Raw genomic sequence first — 16,148 nt, 5'->3', positions numbered from 1 at the left:
ACAGCAGAGAAAGACATTTCAGAAAGAGAGCAAAGGCACAAATGAGGAAAGGCACAGAGATTTAAAAGAACATGGCTTATCCAGAAGCTAAGGAAAATCCATTTTGCATAGCTCCATCACATGGTGAAGATAGGATCCAGCGGTAGATACCTAGGAAAAGCAATCTGATATTACCCCAAAGCAGAAGTCCCAAACTCTCCTGGTTCACAGAGCTCTAAGCATCTCAGTAATTTTTCACAGTGTTCATAGGTCAAAGAAAATCTTTACAAATTCACTTTCCTAAGTAATTAGGAGCAAACAACTTAGTAAGTATCTTATATCCTGTTTAATACCTGATGGGCACCAGCATGTGCTGGTGTGGCTATATTTACTGACTTAAAAAATTATAAACAATCAAATACAAACTTAAGAAATGTATTCTCACCAACACACTTGGGAAGTTCAGTCCACATTCCATCCATACAAGTAATTACATTATTTCCAACCATTGTATATGCATTTCTGCAGTGCAGTTCCACAGAAACACCAGGTCGATAGGGAGGGACTGAGGGCTGGGCATAGCCATTCTTGAGGTGAGGTACATATCCACATGTTTTCACGTGTTCTAAGAAAATGTAATAAAAGATCTGCTTACTTTTAAAATATTTCAAATATATACATGTAAATATATATATATATATATGTATATGAAAAGTGCAAAGTTTAAACTGTTGTGTTTAAACATTAACATCTATTTACCAAAACAAGTAGGCAGATTTGTCCATTCTCCATCGTTGCACTGTACGTTCTTAGGTCCCATCATTAGAAAAGCGGGATTGCAATCATACTCCACCATTTCACTGTGTCCATATTCTTCTTTCCTTATCTGTTTTGTTTTACCATTGGGGAGTTGAGGGGGTTGACCACATGACTGTACTTGCTCTATCATAAAGAAATTGTTTAAATAATGCTTAAATAGTCTTATAAATCTGGCAAAACGTGGAGTTACTATTTTGGTTGACCTAGAACTAAATTACATTTATGCTACATTCCTATTTTCTTCAGGTTTGCTTTTTACAGTGTACATAGTGTATTGTGTAAAGTTTATTCTTTTTCTCAAATATTGATGCTTTTTCTATAAATAATTCTGAGCAAAGGAAGATGCACAATGAACACATATACCGATCACCTAGATATATATGAATGTTACATTTTGCCCAATTAATTTTTTTGTGAAGTAATTTAAAGTAAATGACAGACATAGTAAGATTTGACTTCTAAATTCTTCAGAATACCTAAGAAATAAGAACACTGACCAGCATATACAAAACATCCTATTGCATTTCTTTAAGTTAACAATTTTTAGGGCAATCTTATCTTCTTTCTATGTGCAAATATCCTGATTGCGCCTACCCCCCCATATTGTGCAGGTTATTATAACCAAGATATTAATTGTACCCTTGAAGATTTTAAAGTAGTTCAATGATCTGGATATCATATAAAAGTAAGTAGTTGTCAAATATGTGATATGATATACATATGCCATTATAGTTTTTATTAATTAATATCTTTAAATATATAAAATAACTATCAAATTTTGAAAAAGTAATATCATCTGAAGCAAGTTAAAAAATCATAATTCTTTTATATTGAATAATCCATATGTTTATTTGATTACTTCTTAATTACTTAATAAAATATAACAAGGCCCACACAATATTTTTTAAAGTATTCTTTTTTTAACTTGAGTTTGGGGAAAAATCCCTAACATTTCTCAGTCCCGGTGACTATATTTTGATCTATAAAAACTCCATTACATATTTCAAAGCACAGAGGTAGAATCACCCCTTGATAAAGGAAACATAACTAATCTATGACCCAGCATCCCTCCTTCTTCTCAATTAAAATACTACTTTTGCCATTTTTTTGCAGTTTGTCAGATTATAGATATAAGATCCGATAAAATACATAGACATTAATATAAAATTTTGTAAGTTGTTTCATCAGCTCTAAAATAAATATTGACCTTTACATGTTGGAAAATTAGGTGACCATCCAAAATGATAGCATTGAACTGAATCTGGTCCAACTCTTACAAGTCCTTGTCTGCAGGAAAATTGCAACACATCTCCAGGTGTGTATTTTTCTTGTTTTGGATAAACATGTATGTTAGCTTCTAAAAATGGAACAAGACATTCTATATCTAAAAAAAATAAAAGTAAATAAATATGTGTGAAATAATCATTGTGAAATTAAATTTAATATGTGCAATACAAAAATAAGATTAGGGGGACTTCATACGCAGAGATGCTCATATTCTTACCTTCAAAAAATAAGCTAATTATTTACACCCAATAAATATGTGTAAGCCCCTTTTAAGAAATTAACATTTTGAACAGCAAAGTAAAATTTTGTATGACAATCTCCTCAAGACCATAATAAATGTATGTAGTATATGGACTTTTTCAAAAAAATGGCTAAGCAACATGGCTAAGTTGCTTCTAGGTGTTCTGAATCTTTCCATTATACCCAACCACATCTCTAATATCTTTCTAAACCACATCTACAATAACTTTCTAAATACCAATGCATTATGAATGCCTTCTGGTTCAGGTAAAAATGGATATATATATGAATATGTATGTGTATTTTTCTCTTCTAATCTGTATTCGTGGTTCATTTATAAAATTAGATATTGAAATTCACATGTAAAAATACAAATGACATTCAAGACAAATACTCTCAAATCAAGCACAAAAATCTGATGAAATATTTTCTAATTAAATCTCAGAAATACTATTTAAACTAGCCAGTTTTATACATTGTTATCGGCAATTTAGTAGTTTAATAACAGTTTGTACAAACCCCCTGGAATGTGACTCAGCTTTAGTAAAATTTGTACCCATGCATCTCTGTGTTTTATTTCAATAATTTTGCATGACAGTTCTTTACTTACTGGTTGTTTACATTCCCTTTCTTATCCAATTGCAAAAAAAAAAAAAAAAAAAAAAAGCTATTGAAAATAATTATCTTGGCTGATGTAGGATTTTCTAGCTGCTTTATTTAAGTGTAATTATCACACAGTGTTGTAGACTGAATAATGGCCTCCCCAAAATGTCCACGTCCTAATCCCCGAAACCTGCAAATATGTTACCTTTCCTTGGAAAAACAGACTTTACAGAAATGATTAACTTAAAGGACTTGAGATGGAGAGCTTATTTTGAATTATCTGTGTGGTAGTGGACCCAATGTAATCACAAGGATTCTTACAAAAGGGAGCAGAGGTGTCGGAATCAAAGTAGGCAATATGACAACAGAAGCAGAGGTTGAAGTGATATGACAAAAGGCCATGAGCCAAGAAATGCAAAGGGCTTCTAGAAGCTGTAAAAGGCAAAGAGATCGATCCTTTCCTAGGACTTCCGGAAGGAAACATGATTCAGTATCTTGATTTCAGGACTTTTCACCTCTAGAAATGTAAGATAATAAGTCTGTATTGTTTTAAGTAATTAGGTTTATGGTAATTTGTTACAGCAGCAGTAGAAAACTAATACATATGGGAAAAAAATGTACAACCATATTTAAAAGGCACATGATTTGGCATGACCTGAGGCATTCTGGGCTGCATTTGAATCAAAGACTTAGTGTAACACCAAGAATGAACTGTAATGTAAGCTATGGACTTTGGGTAATTGTGATGTGTCAATTGTCAATAGCACCCTGGCCTGTCAAGTTGAAAATGGGACAGATTATCTTGCATGTGTGGCACAAGTAGTATAGAGAAATCTCTATACCTCCCCCTCAATTTTGTCGTGAAACCCAAAACTGCTCTAAAATAAACAAAAACACCAAGTCTCTGGCTATAAACTATGAGTTAATAATCCAATGACACGGAAGAGGATGAAAGTCAAGGAATAAAGTATCTACAGTGACTGCAGCATGTATAACCAACTATAAATTTGGCAATGTTTGCTTAGTTTTGAATTATGAGGCAGTTTTAATTCAAGGTACCTTGAAAATAGCTTTAATTTTGGTCATAGATATTATAATGTACATGGCATATAAACAATCTTATTTTGGATGGGCTAAGTGCTTTTCAAAGATCTGTTATTATATCAACATTTAATGTTGGTCTTTTAAAGCTATATGGAGACACCTTAAATTTATATTATTGTCCATTAGGAAATATCTTTCAAAAGAGTCTAGTGAAAAGAAATATATTCAGAATTGCTTCTATTTCCTGGATAAAAAAGTACTTACGATAGCGTGTGGGCAAATGACACCAGACATATTCACTACATACCATGAAATCTATGGTGCTTCCAATCTGTTTTTATTTTCTAAGTTTATTTATTTATTTTAAGAGCGAGAGAGAGAAAGAGAGCAAAAGAGAGAGCATGAGTCGGGGAGGGGCAGAGGGAGAGGGAGAGAGAGAATCCCAAACAAGCACTCCACCATTAGCACAGAACCCAATGTGGGGCTCAAACTCCAGAACCATGAGATCATGACCTGACCCAAGAACAAAAGTCAGATGCGTAGCCAACTGAGCCACCCAGGGACCATGAAGAAATTTTTAATATATATATTTTTTTCTCGAAGCAAAAAAATAAATAAATTTTTTATAAAAATGGATAAGCATATTCTGATTCAGACAAACACCACTGTCAACTACAATATCTGATTTTAAATATTTTTATAAAAAAAAAACACTGAAAATATCAGTGTTTGTTTAGTAAATACTGTCATGATAAGTTAATAAATACGGCCATTAGGAGAAAAAAAATAAGGGTTATGCCAGGGAAACTACAACCTAGAATTATTCTTTCAGTGCACACTTTTCGTTTATTAAAAATAACTGTGGGCGCCTGGGTGACTCAGTTGGTTGAGCACCAAACTCTTGATTTCTCAGGTCATGATCCCAGGGCTGTGGGATTGAGACCCACATAGGGCTCCACACTGAACATAGAGTCTGCTTAAGATTTTCTCTCTTTCTCCCTCTGTCTCTCTCCCCCGTTCATGCTCTCTCTCCCTCTAAAATAAAAAAATAAAATAAAATAAAAATGAATTAGCCATAAATCCTCAAATAAAACATTCTAGGAAACAATGTAAAGTATATTAAGTTTTATATACAATAAGGTAGATTATAAATAGATGTATTGGTTTTTAAAAAAAAACGAGAGCAAAGAATTCTTGTCAGTAGAGTTTTGGCATGCCCAAGAGAAATCCAATTCAGTAATCTAATAATTTCCTATAAAGTGTTATGGGTGATTTCCAATAAATCAGACCCCTGCATTAGGCTTCACACTGGTTTGGGGTTACTAGTAGGCAGAATTCATTTAACTTGGGAGTATCAGACCAGGTCCTGCATCAGACCAAAAATGGCACTGAATTTGTAACTGGAAAACCAAATAGGAAATAATAGATAGTAAAACAATTGGCTCTAGAGGATTGGGATATGGAAACAGTGCAATGAGAATACAAAAAGGAGTCCATGTATAACTCACGTGAGGTCAGAGGTTTTTAGGCAGACTGTTCATTCCTTTAGTTGTTCAGTAGTAGTGTTCCATGAATCGATATGCTCCTTGTTTTTACTGTAAATGACTGTGGTGGGCTAAATAATACCCCCTCAAAGATGTCCACGTTCTAATCCGCAGAACCTGTGAATGTTACCTCACATGGCAAAAGAATTTTTGCCAATGTGGTCAAGTTAAGGATATGGAGATGGGGAGATTATCCTGGATTATCCAGGTGTGACTGATTTGATCAGAGTGATCCTTATAAAAGGCATGCAAGAAAAGTCGAAGTCAGGCAGAAAATGATGTGACCCCAAAAGGAGAGGAGCAGGGAGAAAACTATTTAAAGGAGCCAAACTGCTGGCTTTGATGGGGGAGGAAGGGGCCCCAAACCAAGGGGCCTCTGGCAGCTGGAAAAAGTATGTAAACAGTTTCCTTGTTAGAGCACCGGAAGGAATCAGCCCGGCCTACACTTTGGGTTTAACCTAGAGAAACTGATTTTGGATGTCCTAGCCTCCAGAACTGAAAGAGAACAGATCTGTGTTGTTTAAGCCATCATGTGTGTGCCAATTTGTTACAGCAGCCACAGGAACCTTATAGAATGACACACTGAAGCACCAATTTCTGGGAGTTCTGTTAAATAAATTAGCTTTAAAGTTTGCCTTTACTCTATCAGCTGAACTGTAGCCTATACGTGTATTATCACATATGTCCGCAAATGACCTCTGACCTAGAGTGAGGTAGCCATGCTAAAAATCATTTTGATCCCTGAAGCCTATAGGACTTTCACTAGAATAGCAGAAACTTCAGAATTTTAGACCTTATTCATTTTTGAAAGGTTTTTTCCCAAATACATTTTTTAATTATATATAGTCGTGTATCAAAAGATAAAAAAGTATATGAGTGGCTGGTAGAGCAGATACAGTGCTCTCTCCATCTTTAATAACTGAGAATTAAAGCATAATGTTTAAAGCTTATAGCATACTTCTGAGACGTTTATGTACAGTTAAAATTCAAAAAATGGCCAAAACAAAACTGTTCAAACATAGTATTGGGATCTGATGATAAAAACAAGCATCAACAATTTGTTTTATCAAGTAATATAATAAATTATAGTAAAAAGAGGATGCAACAAAGTATAGAAAATCTTAAATGTAATCTTGTTAATGTGAATTTACTACTTGGTAACATTGATATGTATATTAGAAACAATTCATAAAATAATTTTTGTTTGCCTGAACTTATAAAAGTCACTGTAAGAGAGAAATCAATGTCTCTCTCTATATTATATATATGTAGATATGTATGTATATGGTAACATACGTAAATAGGCAGATAGATAATAGAGGTAGATAGATGATGATGATAGATGATAGGTAGATAGATAGATACATATAAATAAATAGATGGTTTATTGTATCAGGACTGCAATAAGGTTTTGTACATATTTTGATCTATACAACTTTAGGGGATATCATTTATACAACTTAAGCAACTGTATGCAGACACCTATATTGGAACACAGGCTAATATTGTTTTGTGTTGACTACCTGTCCTGGTGGAGACCTTGCTATGCTAGGAAAATAAAATCACAGTTTGCTCCTGTAAGAAAATCATGGTGGTACTTGAAAGGAGTTTGATATAAGACAGACTTCCCTGAAAATGTACTTGCTATATTTAAGAAAATATTAGTGAGGGCGCCTGGGTGGCACAGTTAAGCAACCGACTCTTGATTTCAGCCCAGGTTATGATCTCTCAGTTGTGAGATTAAGCCCCTCATCTGGCTCTGTGCTGGGCATGGTGCCTGCTTAAGATTCTGTCTCCCTCTGCCCCTACCCCTTTTGCATGCGCGTACATGCTCCCTCTCTTTCTTTCATTCTCTCTCTCTCTCAAAAAAACAAAAACCAAAAGCAAACAAAAAAACAAAAACAAAACCTTTTTAAGACTGTAGCATTAAGAGTAAAGCCAATATATCTTTAAAGCATATGATTTACAATGTTAGTAACATTGGATACCAAATTTAAATGCACATGCATCTCATGATTGATTTACGAAACGATTAATGATTTTATCAGCATTTCCACAGCTTCTTTGGGGAAACAAAAAGTGTGCATGCTCCAGAAAAAGTTTAGAACTCTTGTTCTAGATATTTATTTTTCTCTATTCTTTTCCTGCATTCCTCTTATCTATTTTTTCATCTTTTTGTGTTTCTTTCCACCATTTCATTATCCATTCTTTATTTCTCCCCTTGCTACTCTAATTCTTTTTATTTATTTTTTTTCAGATTATTAGGTTTATTACAACCATCTTCTAAGCTGAAAGACATTCTTCATCATCCTTCACAGGACCACAAAAAATCAGGGTCTAATTCTTTTTAAAAGCCATTCCTCACTAAATATTTGTCAATAAATTAACATAGTTGGTAGAAAATAAGAGCTTCTACCATGGTGGAAATAATTTAGGGATTTAAAGAAAAATCATTAATCATTGTTACCTAGATAGTTCAGCATACTCACTTTGTAGATCAGTAATCTCAGCTCAAATAGGTAATCATTTACTCATGGACCCAGAGGTAATTTTTCTCAGAACCCATGCTGGAGTCCAGTTGTTCTGAAACATTGTTGACTCTCCACGGTGTTCTCTCTCTCTCTTTTTTTTTTTTTTTTCATGTTTATTTATTTTTTGAGGGAGACGGAGAGGGGAACAGAGGATCCGAAGCAGGCTCTGTGCTGACAGCACAAATGGTGGTATCGTGACCTGAGCCAAAGTCAGTTGCTTAACCAACTGAGCCACCCAGCTGCCCCTGACTTTCTCCATGGTGTTCTTGATCGAACACCCCACCTTGGATACACAGAATTTTTCAAAGGCTAACGGAGTCTCACAAAACGTACACAGCAACCAGCTTGAGTGGGTTACTACTGAGTTGAGTTGTCAAATTGAGTTGTCAGGCTTCTAAAATACAATTGCTGGGCTGATGATTGCCATCATCTCACAAAAAAGAGGAGAGCTGGTGGTACTCGAGATGAGATAACAATGAAATATTTATACCATAACTGAAGCCTTCTAAATTATGAGCCCTGTTCAACCACTGGACACTTCAGGTAGGAAGTCAATAAATGTGTTCTTTTGTTATTTTTTTGCAAATATTAGTCATGTGCAAGCCCCTCATAATTGAAAGAGGTCGTGGCCTAGCTTACAATACGTAACCAAGTGAGTATTGTAATTCAAGCCGCTTTAAAAAGACTCTATTTTCTAGAAGAATTTAAATATTGAAGTTGCAGAGTCACATTAAAAAAAAAAAGCCAATAAGAAGACTTCATTTCCTGATAAGATGGAGTAGCTGTTGTCAGCATAGTCTCCAACTGGGAAAACATTAGAAAACTGTATAAAACCTCTCTCTAAAAAACTGGAAACTGGCTGGTGCGAGTCCGTGATAATCAAGAAAAGGGGAACAAAAAACCACCCAAACCCCAAAGTTTGATCTGTGGTTGTTTCAGCTTTCTGGTAGCACTTTCCAGACTGTGTTGCAGGGAAGGAGAAGCTATACAGAGTCCAGTGAGAAGAGCAAGATCACAGTTTCGGAGACCATGGTGGCTAGAATTTACAGGGCAGAGTAACAGAGAGAGCGTATTATGATGAGAAAGAGCCAGAGACATTTTAAGAGTGTTCTTGAGTCTTTGGTTGTGTACTAAGCTGTGCAAACAGGATAGAATTCCATGAGCTGGCTTAAGAGTGATTGCCAGGGACTCTTAAAGATGAAGAATTACAAGCGTTCACCCAAATCTGGGAGATCCCGTCATATTATAGTTTCCAAAGGAATTGTTTCCCAAATTCCAAGCCACTCGTAAATAAACCTAACGCTTACAGGTACAAAATATTTTAAACATAAAAACTGACAGTTTATTGAATTCAGCATAGGAGTTTAGTATACACACAGAAAATAACTATAAAAATCTATCTTAGTCATAGGACATTTTTAACTAGTATTGGACATATTTTCACTTAAATACTCTCTTTTCAGCTTAATACTCGAGTTTTAAATTAAGTTCATTTTCAACTAATGTGATAATTTTCATGGAAACAATTAAAGGGTGTTACTTTAACCTAAAGTTACAGCCTTCAAAGTGTTTGTGTTGTCTAATAACTTTACTTATTGCATACATTAGATTTGTGTAGGCAGGCAAACTTTGCTATCTGTACATCTATCAGACACAGTTGGAACTGAAAAACAAATGCATAATGATAAAAGCAAAAGGTGAAACCTGCATTTAGCTTCTGACAATAGATATATTTATTTTATTTATTTATTATTTATTCTTTGGATATATTTCTTTTAAAAAATCGCATCACATGTCAGGATGTGAAACGACAGTATTTTACTTACTGGTGGAACTGCATTTGGGGGGAGAAGACCATCCATCTTCCAAACATGTAATGATGTCAGTATTACCGGGAAGGCTGTAGCCGATGTCACAGACAATTTGTACAGTGTCCCCTTCCAAATGTGTTTGTCCTGAAGATGCAGAATGACCATTTTCCACAAAAGGAAAGAAACACAGTCCTAAGGACCAAAAATTGTTTAATGTACAAGGTGGAAGTGTTAAAAAAAAAAAAGAGCAAACTAAATTTGTGTTTTGCAATGTTTTAAAAAGAATGTCAAACTCTCAAAACTGAAATCACATATAAAAACAAAATTTCAAAAGAATTTAGATCATACTACTATATATATGATGTTTACTATATGAAATATAGTCATATATTCCATATTCGGAAGTAAATTAACATTTCATTTTGTTCTGTGGTTTTTATTTAAAAATATTTTATTTTTATACACTTTTCCAGGTACAAAACAAGATTTTAATATACCCATTTCTCTCTCAATTTTCCTAAATGTTTCTTATAGAAGGAGAAAGACCATTACTGTCTCCTTTGTTGGTTCATATGTTCTGCCTCCCATTGTTCTTTGCTTAATATTATCTATTCTCTCCAGAGTCTGCTCTTCACGTTCATTGAAAGATATCATTGTAAGAACAAAAGAAGGGATTTATGGAAAATATAAAAGTGAAAATATTTACACTTATGCAATCTTTGCATTGCAGGAATAGTAAGTTTCAAATTGTTGCAAATAGTAAGTTTCAAAACAGAATGAGTATGTAGAAAGACTTGTTTTAAAATTTTTTTTAATGTTTATTCATTTTTTTTGATAGAGAGAGACAGAGTGTGGGTGGGGGAGGGGCAGAGAGAGAGGGAGACACAGAATCTGAAGCAGGCTCCAGGCTCTGAGCTGTCAGCACAGAGCTCGATGCAGGGCTCGAACCCATGAACCGTGGGATCATGACCTAAGCTGAAGTTGGACGCTTAAACAACTGAGCCACCCAGGCGCCCCTAGAAAGACTTGTTTTAAAGGAAAAGTATGACCAGGCTGATACGAAATATTAGGAACTGCATATTAGTAAACATATAAATCAGCAGTTTTTAAAATTAAAATGTGTAAAGCACTTCTAGGTAATACAAGGAAGTTCACACATTTATTCTTCATTTGGTTTTCATAAAAGGCTTTGCAAGAAAGGGCTACATTTCTTATCTTCGCTGGCTTCTCTAGTCCTGATCCCCGTGATTGTCCACCAAGAGCCCCAAGAGCCCGACATCCCTTCCGGAATGTCTTCTCTATTGACTGAATGACACATTCGCATCTACTGATCAGGGCATTTACTCACTGAGGCACCTGGGTGTTGGCGACCATCCTTCCTCCCTGCATGTTATGCGATTCCAAAAGGATTTTGAAGGAGACGCAAAGCTATATTCACAAGAATAATAAAAAGTTTTCCCAACAGGAACTGAGGAAAAGGGCGTATCTTTCTTGTCATCATAAAGAATTCCATGGTTGATTCTTGGAAAATCACAATGTCCCACTGGGAAAAAGAAAACAAAACTGAAGAATTAACCTATATCGGTGAATCATTAAGTCATATTTTAATCATCTCATTGATTTTTTTTCTTTCTTCTAGCTCAAATTCCTTTACCTTATGTGCCTTCCAGTGTACTAATTAGTTGAGAACAAAAAACGATCCCTACTTAAGAGTACAAGAGTATTTGAAAAGGCCATTGTCAATGCAGTTTATGTTTTGGAGTCAGGGGGAATAAAATCTCTTTTGCAGTAACTTCTAGAAGCAAATCCCCCACGGTTTAGGAACACGGCAGAAGGGGGGTCAGCAGCAGTTGTGACCTGTCCCCACAAGGTGCTAGTGGTCTGGGGGCTCATCCATCCATTCCTTTCTCTACGCTGATGATTCCCCGGGGGAATCTCTGCCTGAAGCCTCTGTGTCCTCTGGTTTTCCCTGGTGCTTGAGGATGAAGCGGTTTTGTTTTCCCCTTATGCAAAAAAAGGAAACAACTTCCAGAAATTCTGCTCCCAAACCAGTTAATTGGGAAAATTCCCTTTTGGCATTTATCTAGGGGTGACTTTCCCTGTCACACGATATTTCACACGGGTGATGCTTGCGGCCTTTAGCCTGCAAAACCTGGAGTTTCTTATCTGACGGTTTACAATTTGACATTTGTCATTCTCTGGTAGTTTGGGAAAAGATATGGAAGAAGAGACACCCCCACCCTGCCACATAACACTGACATCCGTACCTTCCAGAATTCTTTTTCAGATCTGCTTTGCCCTCCCCTCAAATTACAGCATTTGATTTCCATGCATTTCTACCTACATATACTTTGCCATCCAGAGTGACTTCACTTTCATCTTCCAATTGTCCCTATTCTACCTACCCTTCAACGCTCATTCTACATTAAGAAAATACTCTTTGTGCACACAGCGATGCGCTAGCTCTGAAAGTTAACTTCTTCTGGCAGGCCTCCCTTATCCAGTCGCCAAAAGTAGGAGATAATATCTCTTGTCTAAGCTTTCGGATAAAAGCTTATGATGTTTCCTATGAAATACACTCCCTTATATATATACATACATATATCACATACATATATATATATATATATATATACATACATACACACACACACACACATAGTTTTGCTCTCTGTTTACTTATTTGCGTGTTTTGCTTTCCTCTGAGCACACCGGAAGGTGTAGACAGGCACGGAGCGTTCATTTTCTTTGGAGCTTTACCGCAGCCTGCAGCATAATATATTGCTCGGTAAATATTTCACTATTGAAAGCATGCAGAGTTTTTATAAAAGTGTTACCTTGATATGCTGCCTTTGCTTTGGGGCCAGTTTCTCAACAGGCACCTAAATGTAAATGCAATACAAACTGACAGGTCATTTAACATCTACACAGCTTTGGGATAGAGCTTCCCTGAAGGTTCTCTGGAAGACTAGACTGAAGATGAAGATCTTTTTCTGGGTTACGGGTTGTAAAAATTCTACATATTAGTCTCACATTTTATACTTATTTTCCTCTGCTTTTTCCCCATTTAGAAATCCCCTCTTAATGCCATATCTAACAGATGTTTAAAACAATATATACCAGACACACAGTTTTATATGTATATAAACTGTATATATATATACACATGTACATACATATGTATATATGTATATATATACTCATGTACATATATATGTACATATACATATATACACATATACATGTATACACATATACACATATACATGTATACACATATACATATATATGTACATGTGTGTGTATATATATATATATATATATGCAGAGGCTGCTGCATAGTCTAAACAGAGAATTTGTATTTTTAAAATTTTTTGTTATTATTTCTAATGTTTATTTTTGAGAGAGCATAAGCAGGAGAGGGGGGAGAGAAAAGGGGGACAGAGGATCCCAAGTGGACTCCATGCTGACAGCAGAAAGCCTGATGTTGGCCTAGAACCCATGAACCGGGAGATCATGACCTAAGCCTAAGTCAGACAACCGAGCCACCCAGGTGCACAGGGAATTTGGTATTTTTAGTTGAGACTAAGTGACTAAGACTGCTATTAGAGAAAAAGTACTTTTACCCCCATCAGCTAACTGTTCTCCTGTGAGTACATCTCAATGCTAAATGTAGTAACAAATAAAAGTTTAAAATCCATAGAAATAGGGTTTTATAACTTTTATGAAGGTGGATCTCTTTTTTATGTTTATTTATTTTTGAAAGAGAGAGAGAGCACGCACATGGGGGAAGAGCAGAGAGACAGGGAGACAGGACCTAGAGAATCCCAAGTAGACGCCATGCTGTCAGGGCAGAGCTGGACTCAGGGCTTGATCCCATGAACTGTGAGATCATGACCTGAGCCAAGATCAAAAGATGGACGCTTACCCAACTGAGTCACCCAGGCACCCCATGAAGGTGCATCTTCAAAGTAAAGCATTTTTACTGTTCCTATTTTTCTCTTATGTGAGGACTGAAGAGAAACTTCCCCAAAGAACTTCCGTTGTATGCAAAATTTAGCAAGCAAAAAAATAGCAAAAGAAAGCCCTGCTGGAATCAAACAAGACACAGGATTGAAACTCCACTTCCACACATGGTCTGATCAGCTGTCCTGGGCGTTGTTAGAGGTTTCGTTTGCAGTTATTCAGATATGATGGTTTTTATTTCAGCGTGAAATAAGATGAGACAGCTTTCAACATATTTTAAGATGTGGCTTATAGTTTTAATAAAAAACGATGCACAATTTCCTTTCACTTTCAAATTTGCTAAAGAGCTCAGAAAAAGCAAAGAACTCATGGACATTTCACCAGTTTATTACACACAAAAATTAGGATATACTGTACTGTTTTACTAAAAAAGATTTTTCTTTATTGATGATAATTAGATCGAAAAAGGAAGTTCCTGATTTAATGATATTTAAATCTTAAATTAACAAATCTGTGAAAATGCAAACATTTTGAAGGTGTCCAATTTTTCTGGGGATGCTTTCTCTAGTCAGTGGCATTGCAGAGTTTATGGAGAATTACACTGATACGTGACCTTTTCAACTTCATTACATGCAGCTTTTTCATCATAGAATTCTTCCCCAAATGTTGTCTTTGGTAGCTATTCACACTTTGGAGCTTCGAGAACAGAGAAGATTCATTTCATTTGATTTTTTTTTCTTAATTTCATATTAGAAAATATTGATGAAATAGATTCAAATATGATCCTTTATTCAAAATGTTCTTACATAATTATTCATTTTAAAACATACACACACACACACACACGCATGCACACACACACAACACACACATTTGAGACAAGAACAAAATATTTAGATCTGTTTTCATGTTTTCAACTTACCTTGCCCCTCAACAGTAGAAATCCATAAGATTAGAATGGCATTAATTAAAAGCAGCATGCTAGGTTAGCCCAATCACATATATTTAGAAATGGTCCTGCAATGGTGGTATAACTCCAAATCCCGCTTTCATTTGTGGTTATATGCAAACTTCGAATTTCAGTGCACTGCCGGGAAGCCAGTGCAGTGAAATACTTTCAGTAAATATCAAAGTTCGCAGAGGGTGGTGTGAGATAACTAATGTTTTCACATTAATACTTTAAAGTCAACACTTGATATTTATCTGAGCAAAATAATAGCTGTGCAACTTCCTTCTTGCGGTTCCTAATTTTCTAAGTTTGAAGCATTCAGACATGGACCACTGAGCAGGAAAAATAAAGCCCTTTCTTATCTTCTTTCTGGCCAGGAGGTCAGCTGTTTCAGAAAGCGACCAAGTGTAGGTCATCTGTCCTCATTTTAATACCATGTCAACCTTCAGTTATTATGAATTCTTCTTCACACTGGCATTAAGAATTAGGTTCCCTCTTAGTATTTTTTCAGTGTAGTCAAGAATAATTTTGCCAAATAATGCTTCCTGAAATTTTTGGACAAAGTATATTTCAAACTCATTTAGGTGGGACTTCAAGAATGGCTATGACACAGGTGTGGTAGACTCCGTCTCCAAAAGGCAGAAATAAAACTGGGCAAAATTATGTACAAAAAATAACCATGCAGAGTTTCTATAAACTGGCTAAAGAGCATACTGTTGAGAAATACTGATTAAAGAAAATCTCTGTAAATCTCACTAAAATAGAGTGGCTACTCCCATCCTTCTCTGATTCCTGCCCAATTCTGTGGCTCAGAAGTATGACCTGGGATGGGCAAGGCAGGCATTGTGAACTGGCTGCTATGCTGCCCTGTTAGGGCAGAATGACTTTATGGCAGATCTTGGGAAAAAATCCACATGCAATGACACTGTTGAATACAATAGAGATTACAGTGGGAAACAACCTAGGAAGGCTGATATCTCCCCATGATACTGTTGTGTCTGTTACAACAGTAACAGATACTGTTGGGGCAAGAAACAAAATGGCAGGCCAGCCAGAAACTTAACAGAAATTTTGCTTTGGAAGCAAAAGACAGCCAAAAAGGGCTACACTAAGATGACACTTATTGCTGGTGGTCCAGAAATCACTGGACATATAATGACTGTGCCCAATCAGACAAACCAGAGAGAGCCCTACGAGCTACTAGTCACTGGTTAAATGTGGAGCCGACTTTTATACTCCCTGAACTTTGAAAACATTTCCCAAACCACACACAGTTTCAGAGACAAAAGGTAGGATGTTTAGTGGGCCAGTGTGTTTAAGCATAACTTCCGACCAATGATAGGTTGATTTAATTAAGTTATGCTGACTCAGAAAT

At 35.7% G+C, this 16,148-nt stretch overlaps 1 protein-coding gene across 1 annotated transcript in view; it reads right to left on the bottom strand.

The window, feature by feature from the left end:
- Positions 1 to 14,912, bottom strand: part of CFHR5 (complement factor H related 5) — a 33,680-nt gene extending 18,768 nt beyond the window's left edge. The window contains exons 1-6 of the mRNA XM_058700841.1: positions 14,747 to 14,912; positions 11,207 to 11,401; positions 9,874 to 10,050; positions 2,006 to 2,182; positions 739 to 921; positions 425 to 604 (exon numbers count right to left, since the gene is read on the bottom strand). Of these exons, the coding sequence (XP_058556824.1) occupies positions 425 to 604; positions 739 to 921; positions 2,006 to 2,182; positions 9,874 to 10,050; positions 11,207 to 11,401; positions 14,747 to 14,804 (970 nt within the window). The 5' untranslated portion in view covers positions 14,805 to 14,912. The remainder of the gene's footprint in view (positions 1 to 424; positions 605 to 738; positions 922 to 2,005; positions 2,183 to 9,873; positions 10,051 to 11,206; positions 11,402 to 14,746) is intronic.
- Positions 14,913 to 16,148: the final 1,236 nt, after the last annotated feature.

This window comes from Neofelis nebulosa, chromosome 15 (assembly GCF_028018385.1).
Source record: "Neofelis nebulosa isolate mNeoNeb1 chromosome 15, mNeoNeb1.pri, whole genome shotgun sequence".
NCBI lineage: Eukaryota > Metazoa > Chordata > Mammalia > Carnivora > Felidae > Neofelis > Neofelis nebulosa.
The sequence above is the reverse complement of the archived record's forward strand: the minus strand, read 5'-3'. Positions and strand labels throughout refer to the sequence as shown.